Here is a 14,219-nt window from a genome sequence, read left to right on the forward strand (position 1 = left end):
CAATTAAGTATACGCGTTAACTTGTTATGTGCAATTTTAGGCCATTGACTCCGTTTTCAGCCTGCTTTTCTTTTTGGATTTGCTTCCAAGAACACAATACAAGGCAGCAGTTGTTTGATTTTGGAGTTGTCTCTCCTAGAGGAGTCCCCAGCAAACGAGCTTTATCTGCGCGAGGGTCCGAACTCGAGACCACTCCGACCCCTTCATTTTGTCCATTTTGCTTCATTTTTACTTTCTCGTATATACGAAGTATAGAGAAAGTCTTGTAAACGTGCACAAAAATCACATTAAATTTGGACAGTTTTCACCGTTTTACTCCTCAGTCCTTCATCACATCCGGGATATAGAAGACTTATTTTAATCGGGCAAAAATTATAAACACAGATATATAAAAATATTGGCGTTTTATGCGTAATGGAGTTGGAAAAACTGGATTATCCAATTCTGTCCGTGTGTGTGTCCGTGTGTAAACACGATAACTTGAGCACCGTTACAGCTAGGTTGATGAAATTTCATATATAAGTATTATATCAAAATCGTAGATCCGTATCAACTTTTGAGCGATTTCCAATAACCGGAAGTGGTACTTTTTCTACTTTGAATTTTTCAAAAGCCTATAACTTGAGTACTAATTAAGATAGATAAATGAAATTTCACATGTAAGTAAAAGATCTAATTCTCTACCATCTGTCAAATTTTGAGTAATTTCCGTTGATCAAAAGTACTAATTTACGCTATTTCCGATTTCTCAAAAAACGCATGTAAATTTATAAAGTACTAATAATATTGCGCACTATTACGCACATTTGGTTTTGGTGCTCGCTTGGTGCGCATTTTTTTTCTACTAGATTTTATTCTATTTTTAAAAGTTTAAGTAAACAAAAATCATGTCTATATTCCGAGTTGACATCCCACGTAGTGTTATATTAGAATATTCGAGAAAGTTTAGGGAAGATCACTCCCGGTTTATTTTCTCCCATTTGCTTCACAGTGGTTTTCAAAACATTCAACTGTAAAAACATTTAAAAAAAACATTGTCTTTAGATTAATGGTGTATAAATATTATTATTTATACACCACTATACATATTATGTAGATTATAAATACATATAATAATGGGGTGTTTTTAGAAAATCGACAAATATCCAAAAGACACTAATGTCCGAATGCCTTTTTCTATTTAGCATGCGAGTTTCTCTCTGGCAAAAGTGTTTGGTGGCGTGTAAGGCAGTGTAAGGGGTGAGGGGGTTATAACATACGTTATATTAGTGTGGGTAGCAGTCATTAATGTTAATGTATGTGTTGTGTGGGGGGGGGGGGGGAGGTTCTAGTTTAAATCTGTGTTGTGTGTGTGGGGGGAGGTTCTAGTTTAAATCTGTGTTGTGTGTGTGTTGGGGGGAGGTTCTAGTTTAAATCTGTGTTGTGTGTGTGGGGGGGGGGGGGGGGGGGTGTGGTTCCAGTGGCGTAGGCAGGGGGGGTTAGGGGGGGGGGGGTCATAACCCCCCCATAGACCCCTCGGTATATAGAAAAAGTATGAGGGGGGGTGCAAATCGAAAGTTTGTCCCCGAGTAAAAATTGGAACCCCCCCCCCCCTTGAGACGATCCTGGCTACGCCACTGGGTGGTTCTAGTTGAAATCTGTGTTGTGCGTGTGGGGGGGGTGGTTCTAGTTTAAATCTGTGCCGTGGGGGGGGGTAGTTTACATATGTGTTGTGTGTGTGTGAGGGGGGTTCTAGTTTACATATGTGTTGTGTATGGGGGGGGGGGGGTTCTAGTGTACATATGTGCTGTGTGTGTGTGTGTGGGGGGGGGGGTTCTAGTTGAAATCTGTGTTGTGTGTGTGTGGGGGGGGGGGTTCAAGTTTACATATTTGCTGTGTGTGTGTGGGGGGGGGGGGGGGGTTCTAGTTGAAATCTGTGTTGTGTGTGTTTGGGGGGGGGGGGGGGTTCAAGTTTACATATTTGGTGTGTGTGGGAGGTTCTAGTGTACATATGTGGTGTGTGTGGGGGAGGTTCTAGTTTAAATCTGTGTTGTGTATGGGGGGGATTCTAGTTTACATTTGTGTTGTGTGTGTGTTTGTTTGGGGGGGGGGGGAAGGTTCTAGTTTTAAAACATCTCTAACCTCTACGTTTGTTCTGACCATTTTAAACTGCAACAGTAGGCCTGTATAGAAAATAATTTTTGTAAACCGAATGTTTATTTAAACTGCATTAGTAGGCCTGTATAGAAAATAATTTTTGTAAACCGAATGTTTATTTAAACTGCATTAGTAGGCCTGTATAGAAAATAATTTTTGTAAACCGAATGTTTATTTAAACTGCATTAGTAGGCCTGTATAGAAAATAATTTTTGTAAACCGAATGTTTATTTAAACTGCATTAGTAGGCCTGTATAGAAAATAATTTTTGTAAACCGAATGTTTATTTAAACTGCACTAGTAGGCCTGTATAGAAAATAATTTTTGTAAACCGAATGTTTATTTAAACTGCATTAGTAGGCCTGTATAGAAAATAATTTTTGTAAACCAAATGTTTATTTAAACTGCACTAGTAGGCCTGTATAGAAAATAATTTTTGTAAACCGAATGTTTATTTAAACTGCATTAGTAGGCCTGTATAGAAAATAATTTTTGTAAACCGAATGTTTATTTAAACTGCATTAGTAGGCCTGTATAGAAAATAATTTTTGTAAACCGAATGTTTATTTAAACTGCATTAGTAGGCCTGTATAGAAAATAATTTTTGTAAACCGAATGTTTATTTAAACTGCATTAGTAGGACTGTATAGAAAATAATTTTTGTAAACCGAATGTTTATTTAAACTGCATTAGTAGGCCTGTATAGAAAATAATTTTTGTAAACCGAATGTTTATTTAAACTGCAACAGTAGGCCTGTATAGAAAATAATTTTTGTAAACCGAATGTTTATTTAAACTGAAATAGTAGGTCTGTATAGAAAATAATTTTTTTTTGTAATCGGAATTTGTATTTAAACTGCAACAGTAGGCCTGTATAGAAAATATTTTTTTTTGTAAACGGAATGTTTATTTAAACTGAGGGCTGTATTAAGACGGTTTATTCAATATGAGATTTTTAAATACCGATTACGATTGTTAACTATGTTTGACTATATATTTCTATACAAGAAAAACTCAATGAGCAAAGACTATATGTCAAGACGCTAATCTGGTTTCAGCAGCAGACCAATACACACACTGGCAGAGTAGAAGACTGGGCTAGTGTTGGTCGCCTCTATAAGGTTGGTCGGGCCCTGGGGGGGGGGGGGAAGTTCAAAGGTTCTGTAGTGGCAGATTTGTGTTCTTCCGACAGGCAATCACGGCTGGACGTCTATCACCTAATCAGTTCGAGATCGATATCAATCAATGATTCGCATTCATTAGCCAATATGTGGACTAAAGAAATGTGACGTCTTAGGCGCATTTTGTAAGGTTCTATAAGGATTCAGAGGCCCCAGAACCTGATACACTCAAGGAATATTTGAATACCCCAGAAATCATACATGTTATTAAACATGACGTGTTGTATAGCTAATGGCTCATGTGGCTCTCCATGTTGTCAAGTTGGTGGCTCCTATTTCACTTACCGTACAATGGCTCATATGACTCAACAGAACATGGGGGTTTCTTGAGTACGTCATGTTTAATAACATGTATGATCTCTAGGCCATTATCTAGACAATACGGAGAGCCAAATGGGCCATTAGCTAGACAACATGGAGAGCCAAATGGTTCATTATCTAGACAATACTGAGAGCCAAATGGGCCATTAGCTAGACAATACGGAGAGCCAAATGGGTCATTATCTATACAATACTGAGAGCCAAATGGGCCATTAGCTAGACAACATGGAGAGCCAAATGGGCCATTATCTAGACTTTAGGGAGAGCCACATTAACCATTAGCTAGACAACATAGAGAGCCACATGGGCTATTAGCTAGTCAACTAAAGGGGCTGCAGGATTTGTTAGCGAGACTCCCCTCCCCAACCTCCTCCCTTTTCAGCCGTGAGCTTCAATTAGTGACTAAGTAGCCGATATCTGTTTTTATTTGATCCATTGAATAGAAAAGTAAACATTGAAAACTAAACGACAGAGTCAAAAGGCAGGCTATTGCCAAGAGTCAGGCCAACAAATATTGACTCCACTAGATCTAATTACCGTTGGGGCCGTCAGACGTTTTAAACTTGCAGCCATTGCTACATTGTTGTTTGATTATGTTGCGTATTTGCACCGTCATACGGTCAGGTCAGTGGAGCAGTCGTATGACAACATGGGGTTGCCGCCCCTGGAAACGGCTGTCGACTACACCTCCGCCATTCCGTTAGCCGTTTCCATTACGTCAGCGGGTAAGACCAAGAGGTGTAACACATGTCTTCCCTCCCCTCTCACCTGATTGTGTTTTAATTAACTTCAAGCCGATCACTTTCTGCCATATGGGTGAAAGCCGTTTGTCAGTGTGGCATTCAGCTGCGTCAGTATTCAATGACAACTGTCACCGAATCACTGACAAACAGTTTAGTGACCTGTGAACCGAGTGTTAGCTGCAGCTATAGCTAGCTTTCAGCAATGAACGACGCCGGCCAGCGGATCAATGCTCTCTCTTACAAGTCAATAGTACCGCGAGCAACCGAAAGCCATTCAATCGTTCTGGGTTGATCATTTTTTGTGTGCGTGTTTCCAACAGTAATAATATACTGGAGTTTTCATTAAGAAGGTATATAAAACCTATTGAATTATGTTAATTTTTGTATTCCCACCACTCCCAGTAGTCAACAATTGAAGTCAATAACAGCGGGGGTTACCGAGCCCCGGGGGGTCCCACCATTGACTTCAGAGGGACTTCAATTGCTGGGGAATTTCTTACTTTCTGTGTGTGGAGGGGGGGGTGATTTCTTACTTTCTGTGTGTGGAGGGGGGGGGGGTGATTTCTTACTTTCTGTGTGGAGACCGCACGGCTGGGGACTTTGACAATCGATAGCTGTCAAACATCTGAAGGTGTGGAGGTCGTTTAATCAAATCAAACGTCATCGATGGGCGGCTATTTATCTGCTGCGCAGTTAGTCGAATGGTTAGGTAATGAGACTTTTAAATCTTGACACCGTTAAGGAACTTTTAAATTTTGACACATTTAGGGAACTGATAAAGTTTGACTCGTTTAGGACCTTTTAAATTTAAATTCCATTAGGTAACGTTTAATCTTAACACTTTTGACTTTTGAATCTTGACGCTTTTGACTTTTGAATCTTGACGTAACTTTTGAATCTTGACGTGACTTCTAAATCTTGACACTTTTGACTTAGAATCTTGACACTTTTGACTTTGAATCTTGACGTGACTTTTGAATCTTGACACTTTTGACTTAGAATCTACACCGGCTTGATATTGGTTTCAACAGGGATGTGTGGTGATCTATCGTACCGGCTCAGTACAGGTCAAATCTCATCATAAGGGTGGTTTTGTTATAGGACTAGCCTCATCATAGAAATAGTTTTGTCTTTGGTCTAGTCTTGTCATTGGGCTAGTCTTGTCATTGGGCTAGTCTTGTCATCGGGATAGTTTTGTCATAGGGCTAGTCTTACCATAGGGCTAGTCTTGTCAGTATAAAAAATGGCCACAAAGTTAGACAAACTTGACAGACTAAAGCTGTCACCCAACAAAACAGACCGCAAGAAGAGCAACAGTTAACAGCGGATGTCTATAGAAACGTCTGTACAAAACTGGCCTGCTAATCCCTGCCCCAGAGTGCCTCGCCATGCCCTCCACGGGGCACTGTGTTCACCCGGCACCTGATTATACAGCCAGCCATTCAGCGGCCGTCCGCCCCGGGGTGGGAACTGCCGCCAGCCCTCAATACAAGCCTTTGTCTCAGGGAGAAGACGGTCAGCACTAAGCTTAGGTTGACGTACATGACAAATGTATAGCGTAGAGCCCCAATGAAGTTACTGAAGCATGAATGAAAGCACTGTGATAGATTCAGCTTTAATCCCAACGGTTTTTATCCGTCGTCAAAATGTTTATAAAAACCTGCCGAATCAGTTTGAGCGTGAAATATTAAGTCTAAAAAAAGCAATATTATGAGGTGAGAGCTCACGACGGTGTAAGCGTGTTTCAATGGGTTTAGACTTTGTTGTGTCGTTTGTTGGAGCTGTATGAAGACACCCATGACATGAGATAAGGTTGATCAAAAATTCACCCCGATTTGCTGCTGACTTCTTGGCCATAACCCATATGACACGTTCGATCGAAGCTAAAAATTAATATTATGCTTGAAAAGGGTATTTGCTAATGTTAGTTATCAGTGTTTCTTTAAGATTTTTTTCTCCAGTTGAGAGGAGGGGGGAGGGGCTATATTTTCCGGGGATGCGGACACAAGTAAAAGTATGTAAAAGTATATATTTTGTAATATAAATTATATTTTCATTGTGGTGGTTGAGGTAGGGGGGACACTAGTTTGGCTCAGATGGCCAAGTTATGACCACGTTTGTCTAGCACTAGTGCCTCCCCCCCCCCCCCGGCCGAAGAAATGCCTAAACAAAACACTTTGTCATTTGTTGAACCTAGAAATCAAACGGCCCACTGCTTCCAGTGCTAAAAAATAAATTTTACCCTAAGGATCTGAAAGAATGGGAAGATAACAGCAATAAAAGTATACCACATTTTTTCAGCAACAGATGGCCAAGTTATGGCCACGTTTGTTCAGCAACTGATGGCCAAGTTATGGCCACATGTTTTAGCAACAGATGGCCAACTTATGACCACGTTTGCTTAATTACAGGTACTTTGTTGGTAGTCTAAATTTGTTATTGTCTAGACAGTAAAACGACGACGTGTGTTCATACTTTGTTGGTAGTCTAAATTTGTTATGGTCTAGAGAGTAAAACGACGACCTGTGTTCATACTTTGTTGGTAGTCTAAATTTGTTATTGTCTAGAGAGTAAAACGACGACGTGTGCTCATACTTTGTTGGTAGTCTAAATTTGTTATTGTCTAGAGAGTAAAACGACGACGTGTGCTCATACTTTGTTGGTAGTCTAAATTTGTTATGGTCTAGAGAGTAAAACGACGACGTGTGCTCATACTTTGTTGGTAGTCTAAATTTGTTATGGTCTAGAGAGTAAAACGACGACGTGTGTTCATTCTTTGTTGGTAGTCTAAATTTGTTATGGTCTAGAGAGTAAAACGACGACGTGTGCTCATACTTTGTTGGTAGTCTAAATTTGCTATGGTCTAGAGAGTAAAACGACGACGTGTGTTCATACTTTGTTGGTAGTCTAAATTTGTTATGGTCTAGAGAGTAAAACGACGACGTGTGTTCATACTTTGTTGGTAGTCTAAATTTGTTATGGTCTAGAGAGTAAAATGACGACGTGTGTTCATACTTTGTTGGTAATCTAAATTTGTTATGGTTTAGAGAGTAAAACGACGACGTGTGCTCATACTTTGTTGGTAGTCTGGATTTGTTATGGTCTAGAGAGTAAAACGACGACGTGTGCTCATACTTTGTTGGTAGTCTAAATTTGTTATGGTCTAGAGAGTAAAACGACGACGTGTGTTCATACTTTGTTGGTAGTCTGGATTTGTTATGGTCTAGAGAGTAAAACGACGACGTGTGCTCATACTTTGTTGGTAGTCTAAATTTGTTATGGTCTAGAGAGTAAAACGACGACGTGTGCTCATACTTTGTTGGTGGTCTGGATTTGTTATGGTCTAGAGAGTAAAACGACGACGTGTGCTCATACTTTGTTGGTAGTCTAGATTTGTTATGGTCTAGAGAGTAAAACGACGACGTGTGCTCATACTTTGTTGGTAGTCTAAATTTGTTATGGTCTAGAGAGTAAAACGACGACGTGTGCTCATACTTTGTTGGTAGTCTAGATTTGTTATGTTCCAGACATGGACGAGATCTAAATGAAAAAAAAGTGCTTTCTATCGGGGCTTCTGTTTATGATATGCAACTTTTGTTGTTGCTGATGTTTTTGTTGTTGGTAATGTTGGTGCTTTATGAAAAAAGAAACACCCAGAACCCGGAATTCTTGCAGAAGTCTGTTTTCATTCGTCAGACGGCGGATTATCCTGTTTACATACAGCCACATGGTTCACATAAAAGTACTTTTTTAGTACAACAATGGTCTTGTTACTATTAATACATCGTATCTGGGTCGAAAATATTTCATCTTCAACCTTTTTGTATCTTCGGGATAAATATATAGGTTACATTGTGTGGAACTATTCCACAAAGACAGAAATATTTAAGCTGGTCTGAAAGAGAGCAATCAATGGTGTGATTGATATAAACACGTCTTATGTGGTTGGTAAAATAAGTTTGATGGGTGCCTCAAGTAATAGTTTAATGGGGTTGGGGGAGGCAAATGTGCAATGTGTTTTTTTAAGATGGCTGATATTTTGATGGTAGATTGTCATTGAGACTGTCCGTGGGATGGTTTGTCTGTGTCAGCTGACTATAGGATGGTATGTCTGTTGGACGTTTTGCTAGTGGGGTGGTTTATACTCCTATAATGGCTTGTCTATAATGCGAGGTGAGAGTATATTTGTTTATCTTTAAAATGGATTGCCCGTCATCTTAAGGTTGTTTTGTGTAACTTGTTAAACTTGCACTGTATGTCTAGATAGCCAAGTGCTCTAACAAGGTAAATTTAGTACAGCTGCATCAACCTAAATTTTTTAATATGTTGACTTACACCATCAAACATTACGTTTGTAATTTTTAAGAGTCACATTTTTCGTCAAACTATGACGCAGCGATGCGAGTCAGTGACTGTTGTGATCGTGTTTGTGTGATAAATGTTTGGCAAGTATAAATTGTAATTACGTCATAGACAGCCCGGCTGTTGTAGACAGGTGTATAGACAGTTATAGACAGGTGTACAGACAGTTGTAGACAGGTGTACAGACAGTTTTAGTCAGGTGTACAGACAGTTGTAGACAGGTGTACAGACAGTTGTAGACAGGTGTACCGACAGTTGTAGACAGGTGTACAGATAGTTGTAGACAGGTGTACAGACAGTTGTAGACAGGTGTACTGACAGTTGTAGACAGGTGTACAGACAGCCAGACAGTTGTAGACAGGTGTACAGACAGTTGTAGACAGGTGTACAGACAGTTGTAGACAGGTGTACAGACAGCAAGACAGTTGTAGACAGGTGTACAGACAGTTGTAGACAGGTGTACCGAACAATCAATCGATCGAATATGGGCGTGATTAGATGCGATCGATGGATTATGGAGACCACATTTTGTTTATTGAAATACCGAAATATTGATTGAAATAAATTAAAAGGTGGCTGCCTCCATAACCACTTCAGTTGTCGTCAATGTAGGTAATCTCTTTAAGCTTGCTGGGTTCTTAAACTCATAATTATGTCACCACTCAGCATGAAGGACGTTTTTTTTTTCGAATACAACTTGGTCTATAAATAAACATTGGCTGTGACAACGGTCAAATTTGTTTAGGTCCACGTTATCGACTAGCTTCTATAGACATGTATGTCATGTTATCGACTAGCTTCTATAGACATGTATGTCATGTTATCGACTAGCTTCTATAGACATGTATGTCAGTGATCGTTTCTGTGTTAATTACATGCACTACAGGTCGTTTTTTTGTCACAACTATAAATACTTTTTGGGTTGCATAATTAAAGATGGGTTTCTATATTCGAATACGCCTTTTATTTTTATTTTCCGTCTTTAAATAAAATTTAGTTTATACTTTTAATACATCCAACATATTATTTTCAACAAAAGTCCGTATCTTTCAGTTCTCCATATATTGCTGAAGATACTGATCTAATAGCCTTGGAAAATATGTGACGGAAATAGAGAGAGAGAGAAGTGCGCACATCGGATTTTATATATTAGGATAATATATATATATTATATATATATATATATATATATATATATATATATATATATATATAATTTTGCACACCTAACTTAAACGGTTTACAAGCTATCAAATTCTTAAGGAAGTTATGTAAAGTACTATTTCGGGTTATTGGAAATTACTCAAAAGTTGACAGAATCTTGTGAATACGATCAAATATGTGAAATTTCGTCGAGCGAACTAAAACGGTGCTCAAGTTATCGGTATTGAAAAAAAGTCTGAACCTCTTCCATTTCCGGAAACAGCTCAAAAGTTGATAGAAACCTTTTAATAGGACCTAATACATAGATATGAAATGTCGTCCACCAAATTAAAACGGTTATCGTTTTCACACACATACACACGCACAAAACTACACACACACACTTACAGACAGAGACACACATACTTGATTGCAAAACTGGGTTTTCCGTCTCTGGAAGCAAAGGCGTAGTGACGAATTCGCCCGGGGCGAGCTAGCGACTTTGCGCCCCCATCCCCATTTATACATCTTTATTCACGTTGGTGAAAAAGCGCCCCCACCCGCCCATCTCCAATTGGAAAGTCCGGGGGGGGGCGCTTTTAAACAGTCATAATCTCTAATTACTTTTTATTTTGGCGTCACACAATGTATGTAAAAATAACTAAGTAATTGGTAAGTAATCCGTAAAGCCAAGTAACTTTTATTGTGTATAATTCAGTAATTGAGCTCAGAATAAGCTTTTCTTTTCAAAGTCCGTTTGGCACCCCCTTAGGTTTGGCGCCCTGGTCGACCGCTCCACCCGCCCTCCCCAAGCTACGCTTCTGTCTGAAAGGTATACATTTACTTTTTTTTCAACGGTTACAATACTTCCATTATTCTCAAAGTCAAAATAAACACATTCAAACATTACACTTCTTTCTACTACAATAATTAGCAATGTTATGTAAGAATGTAGTCAGTTGAAGAGTGTTACATTTTCCACCACGCTACACGCTCGTTTGATGCGGCCGTATTACGTCTGCTAATACCACACCCAGCAATGTAAGATTCTAATCAAATAGGCTTACAGCATGCCATAGAAAACAATGTCCATTGAATGAGCTATTAATAGCTTGTATGAAATTAGTTTAAAAAACTGAGTAAAGTCGAGGCTAGGGCTCTAGTGTAACCTATCCCAGACCCAGGCAGCCTGGACCTGGCACGACCGTCTGACGGCCCGATGTGGCCAACAGTACCGCCCCTTGACGTAAGGCGTGCAGTCATGCGAGACGCGGCTATGTCGATTGAACATAAAGTTCCCAAACTTGATTTTACGGCTAGAAATCTGCTGGAACTGAGACAAAGCTGACACAAGTTCATTGACACGGGATTAGTTACTGACTGTGTTGCCTCCCTTGGAAACTGTTGCGGCGCTTGGATTTCTTATACCAGAGAGTTCATCTAGATAATTGTGTGGAATACATTTTGGTAGATTACAAATTTCTGACTTGTGGCCATGTCAAGGAATTGACGTGCAAGGATGAAAGCTTCTAGCAGCTTCTTGACAACCAGGGTTTTCGTCCTGTCATTACTCGCAGTTTTGGCCGAAGGTAAGACATTCTTTAGACTAATTGATCAATTAGAAGCATGGTAGAATTTAGCTCTAAACAAGGGTGGAGTTGGAATTTAACAGTAAAATCACACTTTCATCGGCTTTGGTCATGACTACGTCCAACTTTTAGCAAACATTTGGAAAATTCACTTACTTAATAGATAATTGTTCGAAGTATCACGAAAACCACTATTCAATGTGTTTCTTTCCCATGTTCCAATATGATGAAATCTAACTTACCTAAGGATTTAGATACATGTTAGTGTTCGAATAACCATCCATCGATTTTGCGCCGAAATATTTTGACTCATGCAACCTTGAAATCTCATCTACTGATTGAACTAATTAAACCACACCAACCTAAGATAAAGATAATTCCATAGATACTTTAATTCCACCGAGGGGGGGGGGGGGGTGAGATCCGGCAACAATCCCAAAATCCCGGCATTGGGACTTTCATTGTTCTAGCCAGCTCTGAGGAAGTAAGGCGATATAGATTTAGATTAAAAAATTACACCGACATAATCCGTCCAGCTACAACTTCTCCTAAACTATAAAGGCGATATAGATTTAGATTTACACCGACATAATCCGTTCAGCTACAACTTCTCCTAAACTATAAAGGCGATATAGGTTTAGATTTACACCGACATAATCCGTTCAGCTACAACTTCTCCTAAACTATAAAGGCGATATAGATTTAGATTTACACCGACATAATCCGTTCAGCTACAACTTCTCCTAAACTATAAAGGCGATATAGATTTAGATTTACACCGACATAATCCATTCAGATATACAGACATTTAGCTGTACAGCTAGTGTACTGACAGCTGTACTGAAAGTTAACTGAACAGACAGCTGTACTGAAAGTTAACTGTCCTGACAGCTGTACTGAAAGTTAACTTTACTGACAGACAGCTGTATTGAAAGTTAACTATATTGACAGACAGCTGTATTGAAAGTTAACTGTAATGAAAGTTGTACTGAAAGTTAACTGTCCTGAAAGTTGTACTGAAAGTTAACTTTACTGACAGACAGCTGTATTGCAAGTCAACTGTACTGACAGCTGTTCTGAAAGTTAACTGTACTGACAACTATACTGGAGGTGTCTAATGTTTATTCCACCCCAGGCGCCACCCCAACCATCGACGCCAGCAGCACCCCCACCGTGGACGAGAACAGTCCAGTGGATACGTATGTTTTCCAGGTGTCTGCTACAGACGCTGATGGTCACGTCCTGACCTACAGTCTGACCACGGCCGCCATCTTTAAGATCGACTCAAGTGACGGTAAAGTCAGGGTCAGCACCGCATCTTTGGACTATGAAACAACAAAGTTTTATATTATTGTGGTCCAGTAAGTTCTTTTAAAAAAAAAAATTAAAACTTAAAAATTGTCTGAGTTGCAGTTCTCAGACTATAACTCATAACATTGTAAATGTCACGTGACTCCTGCGATGCCAGTCTGTGAACTAGTCTAACAGTTTGACAGAAAATTGGCTAGAAAATTTCCTCTTGATGCTAAAAGATTTGATGAAAGAATCACACGAACTAACTTAAATTTTAGACTACTTGATGCTAAAAGATTTGATGAAAGAATCACACGAACTAACTTAAATGTTAGACTACTTGATGCTAAAAGATTTGATAAAAGAATCACACGAACTAACTTAAATGTTAGACTACTTGATGCTAAAAGATTTGATGAAAGAATCACACGAACTAACTAAAATTTTAGACTAGAAATTTAGGAGAAGGTCTTGATTTACCGATGTTATTTTGGCAGAGTTGTCGACACAGCATCAAACACAGCCAGTGCCACCTTCACGGTCAGCGTGAACGACCTGAACGACAACATCCCAGTCATCACTGCCACTGACGTGGACAACACCATCGACGAGGAGAAGCCATCCGGCACCAACGCTGGCTTTTTGTTTTCCGCCTCTGATGCTGATGCTGGCACAACACTAGTGTACACCCTCACAGGTCAGTTATTTTACTTCAATGGTCAGCTGTTTGTCGTTGAATGGACTGTCATTTTACTTGAATGGGGTGTCGTTATTCCTTGAATGGGCATTCATCTTACTTGAACGTGCATTCATCTTACTTGAATGGACAGCCGAATTCCTAGACCGTTATGGACAGTCCTAGCTTTTTCTATTATGTCACAGATACATTAGCAAGTGGACAGTATGAGAATATGTAAAGGTTTCATGTTGTATAAGCAAGTAAAAAGTGTGAACTTTCAATGGGTCTAAGAAAATATTAGAATGTTGAACTTGTAATGTGGTTTAGTCTAGGTTGGCTAGTATGATGATGTGAGTTTGTAGTGTGGTCAAGTCTAGATTAACTAGTATAAATGTATTCACGCTTGTGATTCAAATAGAAAGTATATTGTCCTCAACATCAAAAGTGGTTGGTTAATGAATGATAACTATCTTAAATGAATTATAAAAGAGAAGTGGGTCATCTATTTATGACGTCCACACGGAGGGGTAGGAAGGGGGGGGGGGGTACACAAATCTACGTCTGTTGGTGTGTGGGGACTGGGTTCACGTAGACTACTACAGGTAGAGTTCGACGTCCAAGTGCTTACAAGTTTAAAACAAACACAAAACTCGTTCCTGCATGTAAACAGTAACATTAAGAGGACAGTACCCTCCCGACGTGTAAATAAAACTTTATTTATACCTACCCTAGAGTTTAGGTGAGGTCACAATTTTAACGATTTTTATACTCC

The 14,219-nt window shown here is 39.4% G+C and overlaps 1 protein-coding gene across 1 annotated transcript in view; it reads left to right on the plus strand.

The window, feature by feature from the left end:
* Positions 1 to 11,173: 11,173 nt before the first annotated feature.
* LOC131949788 (protocadherin Fat 4) overlaps positions 11,174 to 14,219 on the plus strand; it is a 49,498-nt gene continuing 46,452 nt past the window's right edge. Inside the window, exons 1-3 of the mRNA XM_059311739.1 lie at positions 11,174 to 11,475; positions 12,611 to 12,836; positions 13,266 to 13,465. Coding sequence (XP_059167722.1) covers positions 11,406 to 11,475; positions 12,611 to 12,836; positions 13,266 to 13,465 — 496 coding nt within the window. The 5' untranslated portion in view covers positions 11,174 to 11,405. The remainder of the gene's footprint in view (positions 11,476 to 12,610; positions 12,837 to 13,265; positions 13,466 to 14,219) is intronic.

This window comes from Physella acuta, unplaced genomic scaffold, assembly GCF_028476545.2.
Source record: "Physella acuta isolate Inbredline_101_S28 unplaced genomic scaffold, ASM2847654v3 ptg000714l, whole genome shotgun sequence".
NCBI classification, from domain to species: Eukaryota; Metazoa; Mollusca; class Gastropoda; family Physidae; genus Physella; species Physella acuta.